Source organism: Callithrix jacchus, chromosome 4 (assembly GCF_049354715.1).
Source record: "Callithrix jacchus isolate 240 chromosome 4, calJac240_pri, whole genome shotgun sequence".
Lineage (NCBI taxonomy): Eukaryota > Metazoa > Chordata > Mammalia > Primates > Cebidae > Callithrix > Callithrix jacchus.
In genome coordinates this window covers 12,562,219-12,579,810 of record NC_133505.1, presented here as the reverse complement: position 1 = coordinate 12,579,810, position 17,592 = coordinate 12,562,219, and the positions used below count along the sequence as shown (strand labels likewise).

The 17,592-nt window shown below is 42.9% G+C and overlaps 2 protein-coding genes across 9 annotated transcripts in view; one reads left to right on the top strand and one right to left on the bottom strand.

Annotated features, from left to right (window-relative positions):
- The window catches only part of DEK (DEK proto-oncogene), a 35,667-nt gene extending 25,937 nt beyond the window's left edge, over nucleotides 1-9,730 (bottom strand). Inside the window, exons 1-6 of the mRNA XM_003732583.6 lie at nucleotides 9,574-9,730; nucleotides 9,047-9,203; nucleotides 3,522-3,623; nucleotides 3,198-3,307; nucleotides 1,741-1,835; nucleotides 390-510 (exon numbers count right to left, since the gene is read on the bottom strand). Coding sequence (XP_003732631.3) covers nucleotides 390-510; nucleotides 1,741-1,835; nucleotides 3,198-3,307; nucleotides 3,522-3,623; nucleotides 9,047-9,194 — 576 coding nt within the window. The 5' untranslated portion in view covers nucleotides 9,195-9,203; nucleotides 9,574-9,730. The remainder of the gene's footprint in view (nucleotides 1-389; nucleotides 511-1,740; nucleotides 1,836-3,197; nucleotides 3,308-3,521; nucleotides 3,624-9,046; nucleotides 9,204-9,573) is intronic.
- Nucleotides 9,731-9,821: 91 nt separating this feature from the next.
- RNF144B (ring finger protein 144B) overlaps nucleotides 9,822-17,592 on the top strand; it is a 199,771-nt gene continuing 192,000 nt past the window's right edge. For 3 of the 8 annotated variants that reach the window (XM_078368255.1, XM_078368253.1, XM_078368256.1), the window contains exon 1: nucleotides 9,822-12,714. The gene's annotated coding sequence lies outside the window, so the exon portion shown is untranslated. Of the gene's footprint in view, nucleotides 12,715-15,938; nucleotides 16,037-17,592 lie in introns of those variants that run through there. The other 5 variants (XM_078368257.1, XM_054254778.2, XM_078368252.1 and 2 more) reach the window with 4 other exon arrangements.

Below are 17,592 nucleotides of genomic sequence, written 5' to 3'. Positions count from 1 at the left end.
CCCTATTTTGTCTTCCTTCACTTGATTACAGGTTGCATCCCTTCTCTCCAGCCTTGTACCTCATCCTTGACACAGTCTTTCTATTCTTCCAGTGTCTTCTAGATACCTAACCCTGACTACCTGTACATTCTGTCCCTTCTGATATTAATTCACTTTTCTAAACCTTGTATCCCTTGTATCTGATTTCAAGCAACATAGCCCTATGGCATCTATACTATTTCTATTATGAAATTATTGTCAATATGTCAACCGAAGGTATATTCTTTCAATGTAGACATTACTGAATACTGACAGCAATGCTGCTATTAACTAATTTATTTTTCACAGAAAAAAGTAAAGAGGCTATGAATAACTGATTTCTTACGAAAAAAGTAAAAATTGATCCTCACTTTGCCAGAAGGCTTTGGATGCATTAAGAAATTCAAGATCCTCTTCACTAGTTCACTATTTACACCCGATCTCTCCAAATCAAGAACCTCACAGATGCTCTTTAACATGGCATTTCTAAATCTGAAACAGAAAATGGAAGAAATCAAGGTGTTAATATAGGAAAGCTTACAAATATTCTCCACAATACAAAGGGAATAGCCAACCAAACTGGCTCAGCTACACACATTAAAAAAAGTGGCCAATGTTTCTCTGAATCTTGCTCTTAATAATCATGACTATTATACAACTAAATATGATTAACAATTAAAAACACCATTTACCATTTAAGTTGTACATGCAGTATAAGAACAAAGTAAATTAACTAGAAAATTAAGTAAAATGTTTTCAATATTATAAAATTCATGGCCTTGGTAATTCTTCTTCAATTAAGTATTACATTTTCTCCAACAGCATTGCTACTATGTTTCAATGCAAGAATAGGTAATTATCTTTATTATTTGAGTTCTTAAGTACAAGGCATTTAATAAACAAAAGCTTTAAGAATATATCATCTTGCTTGCATTATCATGAAGAACATTGTTTCCATAAAATTGATTCTCTTCAAAACAGTTTAAATGGTTTAAGCCATTTAAACAGAGTGGCTAAGGGACAGGAATGGGAAAGATTACTACATTCTCTTTATACCTTCTGAGTTTTGCACTCTAAATGATTAACTTATGTGTATCGTTCTTTGAGGAAATAACAATTTAAGTTTTCAGTAATTGGCTGGGCACAGTGGCTAACTCCTGTAATTCCAGCACTTTGGGAGGCTGAGATGGGTGGCTGACCTGTGCTCAGGAGTTTGAGACCAGCCTGGCCAATATGATGAAACCCATCTCTACCAGTAATACAAAAAAAAAAAATTAGCTGGGCGTGGTGGTGCATGTCTGTAATCCCAGCTACTCCAGAGACTGAGGCAAGAGAACTGCTTAAACCTGGGAGGCAGAGGTTGCAGTGAGGCAAGATTGTGTCACTGCACTCTAGCCTGGCCAACAGAGCAAGACTCTGTCTCAAAATAAAAAAAAAAAAGTTTTCAGTAATCTTTTGTCTTTTTCTAAGAGATAGGGTCTTGCTATGTTGCCCAGGCTGCAGTGCAGTGGCAGCCATTCACAGGCACCATCCCACTACTGATCAGCATGAGAGTTTTGACCTATTTCATTTCTGACCTGGGCTGCCTGCCTTGGCCTCCCAAAGTCCTCAGATTACAAGCAGGAGCCACCGCACCTGGCCCAGATGTGATCATTTTGTAAATGTTAAAAAATAAACTTAAAGCATATTGATCAAAATACAGTATTTATAAAAATAACTCACTTTTTCAACATTTCTTCCTTTTTTTTATACTGGACACTTCCTTTTTCAAATGGAAAGCCACTGAACTGACCCACATTCTTCTTTAATGAGGACACCTGAAAATGTTTCTTATTAATGCTATTTATTACCCAGCAATGTACACAAGAAAAAATTCAAAGACAATTCAAAGGCGACATCTTTATTTTCATATCTGTGTGTAAGTTACAATACTGGCTCAACAGTCAACCAATTCAATATTGGTTTAATATTCAACATCTCTTGTTCAAAACTGAAAAATGTATTTCTTACTAATATATTTACATTATAAAAATCTTACAAACTTAAGTCTCTGAAAATAACAATTCGAACAAATTTTCATTGGGGAATTTTTACCACAACCAAAAGATATTTAATAGTACCAGGGGATGTGGAAAGCTACTACTTAAAAAGATATTCTTTTCATAAGTAATAAAGTTACTAGTAATATTTCTTCTTTTTCAAATCAAGAAGTAAAGGATTTTATTCTTTGAAAGAATAGTGAGTACCACAAAACGTTAATACCATTTACTAGTTATCAGACCTACATAAATTAGATTGATTTAAAGATTAAAGGAGATTAATAAACGTGAAAATAAATTATGTCATGTGTCATACATTCTATTCTACTTCAGACATTCTAACACCCAACTTTACTTTGCCCATGTACAACTTAAGGCAGAGATGTTTCAATTATATAAAATACTAAGTTATATGTACAGTATAATAACGATCCTTTAGCAAAGAACTGTCATGCAATTTATCAGGTATTTGCTCAAAATGAGATACAATTATACCAAATCACTTATTCTGAATGTCCAGAAAATCCAAAAACATGAATTTATTTTAATACATTTAAAGGTCACTAAAACCATCACAATTTGGATTTCATAATTTGAAACTTCAGTTTGGAATAAAAACTACTACAGGAACAAGAGCCCTAGAGCTGGGCGCACTGGCTGATACCTGTAATTCTAACACTTTGGGAGGCTGAGGTGGGAAGACTGCTTGAGCAGGAGTTTGAGACCAGCCTGGGCAACATGGCAAAATGCTACCTCTACAAAACATTAAAAAATTAGCCAGACATGGTGGTGTACACCTGTGGTCCCAGCTACTCAAGAGGCTTAAGTGGAAGGATCACTTGAACCCAGGTGGTTGAGGATGCAGAGAGCCATGTACTGCATACTGCACTCCTGCCTGGGTGACAGAGTGAGACCCTGTCTGTAAAAAAAAAACAACAACAAAAAGAGTCCTGGATATTATAATCCCAGTTGCTAATATCTAGCTACGTATCCTGTGATAAATCACATATTAAGTATACATCTCAGTCTGCTCAGTCATAAAGTATGGAAACTAAATTAGTGGACCACTAACATTTACAGAAATTATGATTCCACTGTGAAGTAATATATAAGTAGGTTAAAAATGTAAAAAGGTCTTACAGTGCCTGGCCTGTTGTAAAGCAGTTTGTGTAGATTTCTAAGTTCATCAGTTTTCTTCTTACTTAGAAAAAAATGTATCCTCTCAATTTCACAAAGTTTCTGTCCCTTTCCTAGAAAAAAAAAAAAATCATAATTACCCATTGCTTATTAATACATTTATAAATTTAATAAGAATTATTTTACAGCATAATTTACATGTAACTGCTCTAATAGAGAATATTAAATAAACACTACCTTCCTGATACTAAGCACTACTAACCATCATTATCACATAAAATTTAGGCACTTTCACCATGAAATGAAAGGAACCTAGAATATACTTACCTTGTGCAATTGTAAATGGCTCTCTCTGTAAGGAAGAGACTTGCATTGTCAACCTCTCCACTTTTTTCTTTTCCCTCTTGCCTTCAACGATGAGACTCTTTTCTGGAAATTAAGTTAGTATTTCTTAATTAACAAAAAGCTTAAAGATTATACTAACTTTATTAGATAAGCATGTACAACAAAGTCCCCAAAACCTAATACTTCATTCCTCTTCTGAGCAGGGTTTTGGGAAGCAAATGACAGAAAAGATAAAAACACCTGGTAAGTTAATACAGCACCATGAAAATTTTTTTAAAGTAACATTTTACTTACCTGGCAAACTGACAGGAACTCATTATATGAAAAAAAATTAGAAAGCAAACGAATTTTTAATACAACTAGAATTATCGCAATTATAGTCCAGTCACTTCAGTTGTGAAAAAATCTAGCTCTGTTTAATCTTTGGACATAATTCTATTTAATAATTGTGACTCAAAGTTTGCTACACTTCAGAAATAATCAAGTTTAGACTGGGAGATTAAGAGCTTCAAAAGACATATAGAGAACAATAACAATTTAGTAAACTGACAAAAGAGACACAAATAAAGACCTCCACGCACAACAGCTTGAAGTATCAGGGTAAGACAAAACTCTCCAAGTTTACATTTAACACAATCAACTAGGAGGGTACTACTTTGTAGTTTATGAATAATGTTCATAATGATGACCATAAATTACTCTGAAAAAAGTTAAACTGTTAAGTCCAAAAAACAAGACAAACAAAACAAAATTTAAAAACTATGGCTGGGTGCGGTGGCTCACGCCAACAATGCTAATGCTTTGGGAAGCCAAGGCAGGAGGATCGCTTCAGCCCAGGAGTTTGAGACCAGCCTAGGCCGAATATACGGAAACGCTAGCTCCATTAAAAAAAAAAAAAAGATCTAGAAAACAAAATTCAAATTTCAAAATTCAAACATTAAGTTCCATTTATCTAAAATAAAATCATTTTTGGAATAAAGTTAGATAAAAGAATATTATATATTGTTGGAGGTTCTGCCATTTATTCAAATGAATGCCTTGGTTGTACAAAGCTGCACTCAGTACTAAGAGGGCATAAATGGATGATTAAGACTGTACATCTTTTGAAAGAGATGCTACTAAAGAAATGAGACATAAATATATGCCATTATAAAAGATAACAAAACATCTTAAGAAAGATATAATACAAATAAATTGCTGTGTACTGAGGAGAAATTATTTTGGGACTAGGGACAACAGAACAAAGCATTCGTGCTGGCCTTTAAAGAGCTTAGATTTAGTAATGAAAGGATTTGCACAGAAAGAATATGTCAGGACAGAGCTATCAACAGGTATATTCCGGCCATGTTGCACAGAATGAAGAAGCACACTAAAACAACCCCTATCACTCAATTTCATCAACCTAGTGATTTAAACCATTTGCTTGCCTCTAATTACAAGCTAATGACTTCCCAGTTAATCTCCAAGCCACAACTTGCTTCTGAGATTCATATTAACTAATATTGTCTCTCAGTATCTGTGAGGGATTGGTTCCAGGACTACCTTCAGATGCCAAAATCCATGGGTGCTCAAGTCCTTAATTTAAAAAAAATGGTGTAGTAATTACATATAACCTATGAACAACTACCCATATACTTTAAATCATCTCTAGATTACCCGTGACTAATGCAGCTTAACTGATATCTAGATAGTTGTCATACTGTATTGTTCAGGGAATAATAAGAAAAAAATCTGTTCATGTTCAGTATAGATGCAATCATCCATTTTTACCAATCTGTGGTTGTCTGAATCCACAGATAAGGAACTCACAGATATGGAGGAGCAACAGTATCACCTGGACAGCTTCAATTCATGTCCTATAGGTATTTAAAGTCAAAACATCCAAAAGAAAAATCATAATCATCTCCAAACTTACTCACTTCGATTTTTTTCAGAAAACATTAATACCATCCACCTATCTGCCAAAGAAAGAAACCTAAAAGAGTCATCTTTTACTAGTCATTTCTCTCACTTATCTTTTCCCCCAAACCACTGCCCAGTTTTGGCTAATCTGACCCTTTCTTTAGGACAGACTTCAGAGGATGTATGAGAAAGCCTGGGTGCCTGGGCAGAAGCCTGCTGCAGGGGTGGAGATCTCACAGAAAACTGCTACTTGGGGCCAGGCGTGGTGGCTCATTACTGTAATGCAGGCACTTTGGGAGGCAGAGGCAGGCAGGTCACTTGAGCTAAGGAGTTTGAGACCAGCCTGGGCAACACAGTAAAACCGTGCCTCTATAAAAAATAGAGAATACACAGGCATGGTGGGGTGGTGTACCTGTGGTCCCCGCTACTGGGGAGGCAGAGTCCAGGGAGCTGAGATCATGCCACTGCACTCCAGCAGGGTGACAGAGTGAGACCCTGCGGGGGCGGGAGAGTGGAGGGGGAAGAAAATAAAAGAAAACTTATACTGGAGCAGTGTGGAGGGAAATGGTGGAGGTGAACCCCCTAGAATCAATACCAAGGTTCCACTGGCTAGTGGAGCTGTGGGAAGGGGGCTGCCACTCTCCAAACTCCAGAATGGTAGAGCCACAGGCAGCTTGCAACCTGAGCTGCCCAAGGCCTTGGGACCCTTTATCCTTGAACCAGCGTGGCCTGGATACCATACACGGGAGAATAAGGAGATAACTTTGGAGATTTAAGATTTAAAGACTGCCCTGCTAGGATTCAGACTTGTGTGGGGCCTACTAGGCCTTTCTCCCTTTTGGAATGGAAATTTTATCCAACGCCTGTAACACAATTGTATTTTGGGAGTAAATAACTTGTTTTTGATCTCACAGGCACATGGGTGGAAGAAACTCATCTTCAGATGAAACTGTGGACTTCAGACTTAGGATTTCTGAGTTAATGCTGAAACAAGACAAGACTTTGGGGGACTACTGTGAAGACACAACTGAATTTTGAAATGTGAGAAAGACATGAGATTTGGGGAAACAGGAATGGAATGATATGGTTTGGATGTTCGCCCCCTCCAAACTTCATATTGAAAAGTGATTCGCAATGTTGGAGGTGAGGCCTGGTAAGGTAATTAAATCATGGGGGCAGATCCCTCATGAATGACTTAGCATGGTAACCCTTGGTGATAAGTGAGTTCTCTCAAGTGTTTGTTTAAAAGAGCGTGGCACCTCTCCCTACCACTTGCTCCCACTCCCAAATGGGATGCCAGCCCCCCTTCTGTCTTCCGCCATGATTGGAAGTTTCCTGAGGCCTTCATCACAATCTGGTGCCCTACTTCTTTGTACTGTCTGCAGAACCACCAACCAATTAAACCTCTTCTCTTTATAAATTACCCACCCTCAGGTATTTTACAGCAACGCAAAAAAAAAAAAAAAAAAAGCCTAATATGGCAAGTATTTCACCATCTGGCTTCTGTGGTGCCTCAATACTTAAACATTCAGGGTTAAGTAGAATAAAAACTTTCACAATTCTACTTTTCCCACAACACCTCAAATTAGTACAAAGGACAATAAATCAGAGCTATAATAAAACTGTTAGGGAATAAACTTGTAGCCTGTAATCCCAGCCCTCTGGGAGGCCGAGGCGGGTGGATCACGAGGTCAAGAGATCGAGACCATCCTGGTCAACATGGTGAAACCGCGTCTCTACTTAAAAAAAATACAAAAAATTAGCTGGGCATGGTGGTGTGTGCCTGTAATCCCAGCTACTCAGGAGGCTGAGGCAGGAGAATTGCTTGAACCCAGGAGGCGGAGGTTGCGGTGAGCCAAGATCACGCCATTGCACTCCAGCCTGGGTAACAGGAGCGAAACTCCGCCTCAAAAAATAAATAAATAAATAAAAATAATTTATCTAGAACAAAACATAGGATGCTTGGCAGTGCAGATGGTTCGTGCCCATAATCCCAACACTTTGGGAGACTAAAGCAGGCAGATCCCCTGAGGTCAGGAGTTTGAGACCAGCCTGACCAACACGGAGAAACCCCGTTTCTACTAAAAATACAAAATTAACCCAGTGTGGTGGCGCATGCCTGTAATCCCAGCTACTCGGGAGGCTGAGGGAGGAGACTCGCTTGAACCCGGGAGGCAGAGGCTGCGGTGAGCTGAGATCGCGCCATCGCCTTCTTGCCTGAACAAAAGCAAAACCCCGTTTCAAAAAAAAAAAAAAAAAACAAAAACCCTCAAAAAACAAAAACAAAAACATGGGATTCTTTTAACGACCACTTGTCCCCCAAGAATTATTGTGTTGGTCATTTATAGCATATTTACATGACTTCTCTAATTTTTCCCGACATGAAGAAAATTCACCATTTCTTTGGTATCTCAACCCTGCCCCCACAAAAAGATTAAAATACAAACAAAAAACTGGAGAAAAAAGTGTAGACTGGCTAGTACGGAGATAGTGCAGCCAATTTTGTTGATATATTAAAAATAATTTTTAAATAACATACTATTGAGCAAAAGAAGCCACGCTTAACTTAAATATATCCTTCTTAGGGCACATACCACTTTAAACAAACAAAAGGCACACCTTGTAATCTTAACCCAGATTGTGACCATAGGCTGGTTGAGGCTTAAAAAAAAATTGGGTTTGGGAAGAGAGCTTCAACCTCTTCCCAAGTGTGGCTGACTTGCAACACTCTAAGAAATAAACCCAAACTAGGCTAATATCAAAGAGTGCTAAAAGGTGCCACTTGGATTTTTAAAAGGCTGGAAACATGTCAACTGGTGGGTACACCTGAAATAGACACTGCTGCATCCTGGATAAACTGACACAGCACACTCCTCAATGCCGTCACGTTTCTGTTTCACACCTCCAGTCAAATCAGGGTTCATATCGCCCTCCCTTAAAGCAGACTCAGTTCCGAAACCGAGACATTTAACTTTCAGAGTTCACTTTTCTCATTTTGAACTACTTTCTCAAGTAGCAAGAGCTTTCACCGCTGTTTGCCAGGGAGAGAAACTTTTTGGCAAACGTAAAAATATTTCCAAGTATTCAAATACTTCCAGGTCCAGCCTACATTAACATCAGTCTTAACGGGCTGCACTAAGACATTACAATAACGTCGAAAGGCAACAGATGTATTAACATCAGTCTTAACGGGCTGCACTAAGACCTTACAATAACGTCGAAAGGCAACAGATGTGTAATGAAACGGACAAAATTAGAACATCCACTTAACAACTTCAAAGGTGCACATGCGGAGTTAAAAAAAAAAAAATCTAATTTAAGACCTACAAACTTCCCGTCAAATTAATGAGTATTTATTTAGAGCGGGCATAAGTCAGCTGCACTCCAATACATCACTACCACGCTAATACCGGAATACACAAAGTTAATTCTATGCAATCGCTCAACACAAAAGCAGATAAATTGTGCATGCATTCTCGCTGAAAAATCACTCCGACTTTATGCCCCTAAACACCAAAAGAGCAAGAAAACTGTTTCCTGGGGCGGGCGGGGGGGGGGGGACTTCGGTCTGAAAAATCCATCATTTGGGATGCAACTCCCCCCACCTTTTTCCTCCTCCTCCTCCTCCTCCTCTTCGTCGTCTTCGTCCTCTTCCTCCTCGCTCTCTTCTCTGGGACCGGGCATTTCGGGTTCCTTCTCGGACGCGGGCTCAGCGGGGGTTCCCTCTCCCTCCGCAGGGGCCGAGGCAGACATGCTGTGAACCTGCGGATGGGTAGAAAGCCGGACGTCTCGGTCCCCCTGCTCTCGTAGGCAGGACACGGCGGCCACCTCGAAAGATACAACCCTTCTCGCGGGACACCTGCCCTGAAAGTTGTCTCTTCCCGTAGCCGGGACGGCAGCGCTCAGTCCCCAGGGACCGCTTCCCTGCCGCTCCGCCCGCCGCCGTCCAGGTATTCCCGAGGCGGGAAAAAGCGCCCGCTCGGCCTGCGCTGTTCCCCGCCCGGCCCGGCCCGAGCTGCCGGCCCTCGGCGTCCCCTCCCCCGCCCCAAGCCGCCGTCCAAATGGCTGCGTCCCTCCCCCGTCGGCCGCGGGAGTGACGACCGGGCCTCCTGCGTCCCGACGCAGCCCTCACCGCGGGTCCCGACCGCCGCGGGCCTGTCGTGCGAGGACACGAGGAGGTTCTAGGAAGCGGCGGCGGCCGACGCCGAGGAGAAGGCGCGCGGGCCGCTGTCTGGCGTGACGCTCACGCCGCGCGCTCGGCTCCCTAGAATCAACAAGATTTTCAAAATGGCGGTTCGGGAAGGAGAGCGGGAATGCGGCGACCAATCAGGGCCGCGAGCTGGGAGTTGGCGGGCGCGGGGCGGGGGAGGCGGGGCGGCCGGGTGCCTCCGCGGGAAGCCCGGGCGGGCGGGACTGCGAGGGGTCTCCGCGGCCGCGGAAGGAAGGATGCGCGCTCTAGGCTCTCCCGGGCTGCGCCTGGCATGCGGTCGGCGCTCGGGCCCTGAGGTGCGGGCGGGCTGTGTCCTGGGTGGCGGTGGGGAGCGGGAGGCGAGGCGGCCTGGCCGCGCGGAACGGAAGGACGCTAGGGGGCCTGCGTGTTTATTGTCTCCACCGTCGCTTCCCGGAAAAGATGATGAGTAGTCCCGGGCCGGGGAGGGGCGCGGCGGTAAAGAAGTTTAGAGATCCCCGAAGTCGCTATCGATAACGTTTCTTGGAGGCGGAGGGGAATTACTCAGTCAGCGATCTCATCAATGCCCCAGAAATCATGCTGGGTGATATATAACTCCCCAACCTGCTATGTTTCTGAGGACCCCGTTGCTTTTAAGGTGCATTGCAAGGAAAAAGACCTTACTTGCCACGTTAAAGGTTCACATAACCAGCCACATAGATTTACACCCCTGTGAATATAGGGGGAAAGGCTCCCTCCCACCGGATTCCTTCCCCTCTCCTCTCTTGCACACACTACTCTGTTTTAGAATACAGGAAATACCTTATTTGCCCAGGTCCAGACCCTTCTCCCAGAGTTCTAGGCTATCTCTGCAGGTGCTTTTTACATTCAACACTGCAAACACTCAAAGCAGTATCTTCCCTGCTCCATGCTGCCTTCTTTTGTATGTGATTTCCTTTATTTTATCTCAGCTCTTCAACCACCAGCTCACCCAGCGGATCCTTGTACTCAGTGGACTTAATGGAAATACGGTCAGTGAAATTTGCTTGGATTCTGGATTGCAGGACAAAAATTAAACCGTTTCTTTGAATCTTCTCTTTTCCTTTTGTGCCCCTTCCAAAACATATGCCAGTGGTGTCATTCCTACTCTTGTATACCATTTTCCACACTATTGATTCCACTCGCATCCTATCCATAGCTGTCTCTCCTTGTTACCTGACACATAGTTGAAGGATCAGAAGTTTGTGTTTCAGCCCTATTTGTGTTATAGCTCTTTCAGTCCTGCCATTTGGCAGGTCTTCAGTTCTTGTCCTGTGTCCAGGAAGAATGAGGCACCCAAACAACTGTAGGGTGAGCAAGGTGTACAAGAGCTTCACTGAGTGACAGAACAGCTCTCAGGAGACCTGAAGTGCGTTGCTCCTTTCTGTAGGAAGGTTGTCCTGACCAGTGTCTTCCCTCAGTGGAGAGGAGACCCATAATGGGCAGCTCCTTTCTGCAGGCAGGTTGTCCTGACAAGTTGAGAAGACCAAAGTGGGTAGCTCCTTCCTATAGCTGGTAGTCCGGACCTCTGGCTGAGTTTGGGGTTTTTATGAGCTCAGAAGGGAGGAAGTGTGTGCTGATTGGTCCATTGGTGGGCCCAGAAAAAGCACCATAAGTTCTCACTCTGCCCAGAATTGGCCACTGGTACCTGGTTTGAAGGTGAGCAGGCACCAACCCCTTTCTGCCCAGGAACTTGTCTGCCTCCCACCATCAACATGTCATCTGTGGCACGCAGGCAGTTTATGCCAAGGGATCCCTGCAGGTGCACACAGAGCCACCCTCAGACCCTTCTTGCAGTTGTTGGTGTCCAAAGTCCAGAGGGGGTGGATGTGGCAGGGGGAGGGTGTGTCAGTACTACCCTGAATGCGTACACACCCAGCTGGGTTGCAGTAGCAGCCACAGCTTTACTCTGCCTTGGAGCAGGCCCTGGGATTGAGTAGAGGATAGAGGCCTGTAAGCAAGCACTTTCTTTCTTTCTTTCTTTTTTTAATTGAGACAGGGTCTCACTGTCACCCAGGCTGCAGTGCAGTGGTATGATCTTGGCTCACTGTAACCTCAGGAGCAGGCACTTTCAAGCCTGCAGGGGCAGGGGCTTCTTGGGCTCCCAAGAGCGAGGATGCCTGGGCCCAGAGCTGTTGCTGGACCACCGATGCTTACCAACTCGGTAGGGGGCGGGCCTCTTGCGTGTTCCCGGCCCCTGCTGGCTCTGAGGAGTGTGCGGCTCTGGCTGTGCCTTCCATGCTGCAGCTGGCATCCTCTCAGTGGCTGCTCCAGATGGGCTGCCACTGCCATCAAGACCATGAATAAGTGAATATAAATCCTACAACAGTTAGTGATAACAGTTAAGCAAGTTAAAGAAGATAGGAAGTACCGGTAGGGTGGATGGGATTTTGTTTTATATATTCAGCAATTAAGCAACATCTTATTAATAAGACATTTGAAAAGATCCTAAGAAAATGAGAACTCTGAAGACCGACTTGATTGTTCCAAAGAATTCTCTGAAGTTTTGGATGTGGGCAAGAGTCAGCTGGAAGTCAATGATGACCTTGGGGTTTTTGGTTCAACAACTGTAGGAACAGAGTAGCCATTGGTTGAGATAAGAAAGACTTCAGGGGTGGGGGTGGGCAGGATGGTTTTGAAGGGGAAAGTGCAGGAGGTGGGAATGAGTTGTTTTGTTTTAGACATGTTAGTTTTGAGAATTCAAAAATGGAGATTCAGGAGTGGCAGTTGGATTTGAGAGTCTGGCCTTCACCAGAAGTAACTCGAGCTGGAGATACAAATGTAGCAGTTGTCAACATGTAGATGGTATCTACAACCCTGGAACTGAAATCACTAACAGTGAATATAGGTAGGGATGAGGAGATGCTCAATATGGCACATTGGAACTCTCCAGTGTTTACAGGTTCAGGAGTGAGAGGGGAGCCCACAAGGAGAAGAGAAGGAGCGACTGTAGCCAGTGAAGTGGGAAGATAATCACATGAAAATTGTGTCCCAGAAGCCAGGTGACAAAGGAGTGTTTTTGAAGGAGAGAGTGATCCACTGAGTCAGATGCTGATAAAAGTTCAGGTAAGATGAGAACTGATAATTGACCATTGTATATACCAATGTTGTGTTATCAATGACATGGATTATTCTGTGGGGTGACGATTCTAAAGGTGACAGAAGTGGGGATACAGAGAGACAAATAGGCAAGGAATGGATTCAGGCACTCTTCCCAGAAATTTTCCTGTAGAGGAGAACAAAGAAGGAGTGTAGTTCAAAGGGAGTTTGGTTTTGAGGGGAGATGTATGTTTGTATGATGATGAGAATGAATCAGTGGAGAGGGGGATGGACGTTGATGATACAAGAGAAGGAGGAGACAGTAAGCTGAAGCCCATCTATAGTAGGTAGGTCAGGTTGGGTTCTCTGTAAGCAGAGAATGAGAGGGAAAGGGGAACCAGCAAAGGAAGAGAGAAGGAGCAACTGTAGCCAGTGAAGTGGGAAGACAATTATATGACAATTTTGTAAAAACTGTACTAAAACAGAATTTGGGACACCAGATGTTTATTGGGGGTGAAGATCTGTAAAGGGAAGTGGGAAGAAGCAAGACTGGGCAGAGGAAAAGTTCAAATTCCAAAGGTGGCTTGACAGAGCTTCAGACAGCTGCTAGGGGAGCTCTGGAGTGAGTGCTGCTCCTCAAGGTATCCTGAGTGGCTGAGCTTTTATATCTTCATACTGCTCAGTCACCGTGTGCAGGCAGCCCCAGCACAGGTGTGACCTCCACTGAAGTGATTCCACAGCGTTGGCAGATCCTGAAGAAGCTGACAGATGGAGGCTGCCTGCTGACTCTGGCCTCTGCAGCTGGGCAGCAGATCCTTCCTTGAAGAGGCATTTGGGTGACACATCTCCATGTCTGCCACAGGAGATGAGAGGACATGGGATCTAGTGCTCAAGTAGAAGAGTTGTCCTTAAAAAGGACAATGGAAAGCTGCTCCATCATAACAGGAGGAAAGATGAGGACATGAATACCCATGCAGGTCAGGAATTGGCAGATGTAGGTGGAATTTTTGAGTTTTTCATTCCTTTAAGTTTCTCAGTAAAATCCAGAGCAACATTATTGACAGTGAGTGAGTGTGAGAGAGACTGTTCAAGGTTTTTGGACAGAGGAACCGTGAAGTGATCATGTAGGAGAATGGGAGATGGATGGATTAGGGAATGTGGTAGGCTTGCACGTAGCTGCAAGGACTCTCTGGGATTAGTGGCTACAAAGTGAGAGTGAGATCCGTCAGCATTGTTTTTCTCCAGCCATATTCAGCTACCTGGGAGTAGATGTGGAGATGGCAATGACAATATCCAAAAAATGCATTTAATCAGGTTGGGATTTTGCCAGGCAAGTTGGAAGAAAGAAGGAGACAAGGGTGAGTGAGATGAGGATCCACACAGGACAAGGAAAATAGTGATGGACCATAGAGTCTGAGCTGAGTAAGGAGGAAAGTAAAGACATGAGAAGGGCGAGACTTAGTGAGAAGGGTACAGGACCAATCAGTAATAACTTTATTTCTGTTTATTGCTTGTATTACTACCAGCAAATTTTGTTTATTTATTGTCTGTCTTTCCCATATAAGTGTAAACTCCCTGAGGCTGCTGGGACTTTGTCTTGTTCCTCACTGTATTCTCAGCACCCAAAGCAGTGTCTAACACATAGTCATTAAGTATTTTGCTGAATGAATGAATTCAAGCCAAAATAAACCTTTATTATGAAGATCCAGCATATTTTTTAATTAATGTGATGAGAAAGTATATTAGGATAAAACAGGCTATTTCAATGGCCTAACAGCAAAGTTTGTTTCTTGCTCTATAAATCTCCCTGTCAGGCAGATTCAGGCAATTCTCCAGGGCTTCCATTCATATAGTTTACTCGTTCTAGGCTACTTTGATCTTGTAGATTACTATCTTAACACAAGTGCATCGGGTTCATAGTGGTGGGGGAAGAGAGCAGGAGGAGGAGAACTCATACCTGCTGTTCTGTGATTCTGCTGAGGGCTAACCCAGTCATATGATCCTGTGTAAGCACAAAGAACTTAGACAATATGGGGGCACACAGGAAATAGCTGGTGAGTATTGCTGTCTCTGACACAGAAGGGCTCATTGCAACCATATCTAGGACAATTGGGATGAACAGGGGATGTGCCTGAGAATATGTTGGTTTTATTTTGGCAATATTTAAAACCCTGGTTCTTAAACATTTCCCTCCTTTTGCCTGTGAGAAGTTTCTATATAAACTGCACACACTTACCAATCTTTCTCATGCACATAATCTAACTCTTGCATACACAGATCAATTTTCCCAGAATGGAAGCTTCAGGGGCAGAAGCCCTGTGCATCCTTTTATTATTCCCTCCTGGTGCTTGGCATGGCACCTGACACATAGTAAATACTTTAAAAATACTTGTTTAATTAAAATGTACCCCCTTTTGGTTAGGCAGTGGCATGAGTCTGTTGTCTGGATGCTATTTAAAGACCATCCAGACTGGGCACAGTGGCTCGCGCCTGTAATCCCAGCACTTTGGGAGGCCAAGGTGGGTGGATCATGAGGTCAGGATTTCGAGACCAACTTGACCAGTATGGTGAAACCCCATCTCTACTAAAAATACAAAAATTGGCCAGGCGTGGTGGTGGGCACCTGTAATTCCAGCAACTCAAGAGGCTGAGGCAGGAGAATCACTTGAACCCGGAAGCAGAGGTTGCAGTGAGCTGAGATTGCGCCACTACACTCCCGCCTGGGTGACAGAGCAAGACTCTGTCTCTAAAACAAAAATAAAACAAAACAAAACCCATCCAGGCTGGGCATGGTGGCTCACGCCTGTAATCCCAGCACTTTGGGAGGCCGAGGCAGGTGGATCACCTGAGGTCAGAAGTTTCAGACCAGCCTGACCAACATGAAGAAACCCCATCTCTACTAAAAATACAAAATTGGCCGGGTGTGGTGATGCATGCCTGCAATCCCAGCTACTCTGGAGGGTGAGGCAGGAGAATCGCTTGAACCCAGGAGGTAGAGGTTGCAGTGAGTCAAGATCGTGCTATTGCACTCCAGCCTGGGCAACAAGATTGACACTCTGTCTCTAACAAACAAAAAGTCCAATAATATCAAGCCAGTAAACTGACCTGACTTGAATAAGCTGATGACCAGATTCTTTTTTAAACCTGGTTATAAATATAAATATAGTGACACACTTAGTTCTTCTAAAAACAAGGTATCATACTCTATTTTGGTGGAGTGAGTTAGCCAAAGTGTTTCAGAGTAGCTATCTGAGATTGGGTTTGAAAAATATCTGAATGCAACAATATCCAGCTGTTTGATAATAAAGTGGATATTTTGGCTTGACAGTGGCCAGGGAGGACATTCAAGGTAAGCAGGTGGAGGAGGTAAGGGGAATGGTAGTGAGGCTGAGAAAACTTAGAGAACAAAGGATGAATGGCTACCAAACTTTTGCTGCTAGTCATTAACTTTGCTATAATTTTAGGAGTATAATTTGTAACACGTTTCTTTAATGTATCTTATCAACTGTTCCATGGAATGAGACTAAAGGAATAGAGAAGCAGAGAGCCTTGGTATTATTGCCTTTATTTCCTGTTAAAAAATGAAACAGGGAGGTCATCTCTATAGGAGGGGGCTTTTCTGCTAAGATTCAATACTCAGGTTATATTTAATGTTCTTGGCCAAATCATAACATCAGAGTCAGAAAAATGTTTTCTACTACAAGTTGGCTAGATATCAACATTGTCACAAGACTGTCAAAATGAGGTGTTATTTTAAAAAATAGATGTGTAACTCTAAAGTATTTCTATAAATCTTATTTAAAAATTTTTTTTGTTTTCTTTATTTTATTTTATTTTATTAGATAGAATCTCACTGTTGCCCAGGCTGGAGTGCAGTGGCACAATCTTGGCTCCGCCTCCGAGGTTCAAGTGATTCCCCTGCATTGGCCTCCCAAGTAGCTGGGATTACAGACATGCGCCACAACGCCTGGCAAAGTTTTGTATTTTTAGTAGAGATGGGGTTTCACAATGTTGGCCAAGCTGGTCTCGATCTCCTGACTTCAAGTGATCCACCTGCCTCGGCCTCCCAAAGTGCTGGGATTATAGGTGTGAGCCACTATGGCCGGCCAAATCTTATTTTTAATCTAGGCTTTATTAAGCAGAACATTTCTTGTTGTAACTCATTCTTCATTTAAGGAAATTAGAGAAGATTTGGGTGCAGCTTAGATTTCAAAAATCTAATTTAGGATAAACAGATGTTTTCAAATTAGGAAAAGAATATTAGAAGGTGATGCTATCTCCTAATAATACATGTTTTGAAAAATACATGTTGTCTCTCTCCCGTTCACATCTTAATATAATGCAGTGGTTCTCAAGTGAAGCCAGGACATTTGATAGTGTCTGGAGACATTTTTGGCCGTCAAAACTTAAAGGGTGTGCTAGTAGCATCTTGTGATTAGAAACCAGAGATGCTGCTAAACACCCTATGAAACACAGGGCAGCCTCACAACTTTTTTTTTTTTTTTTTTTTTGAGGTAGTCTCACTCTTATCACCCAGGCTGGAGTGCAGTGGCAGGATCTTGGCTCTCTACAACCTCTGCCTCCCAGGTTCAAGCAGTTCTTCTGCCTCAGCCTCCCAAGGAGCTGGGATTACAGGTGCGTGCCACCTTGACCAGCTAATTTTTGTGTTTTTAGTAAAGACGGGGTTTCACTGTGTTATCCAGGCTTGTCTTGAACTCCTGACCTCTGCTGATCTACCCGCCTCAGCCTCCCAAAGTGCTGGAATTACAGGCAGCCCCACAGCTTTGAATTAGAATTATCTGTAGTGCTGAGACTGAGAAACGCTGATCTAATGCAGTGTATTTTCTTTTCCTGCCCCTCCACTAAAACTGCTCTAAGGAAAAGGAACAGTGACCTCCAAACAGT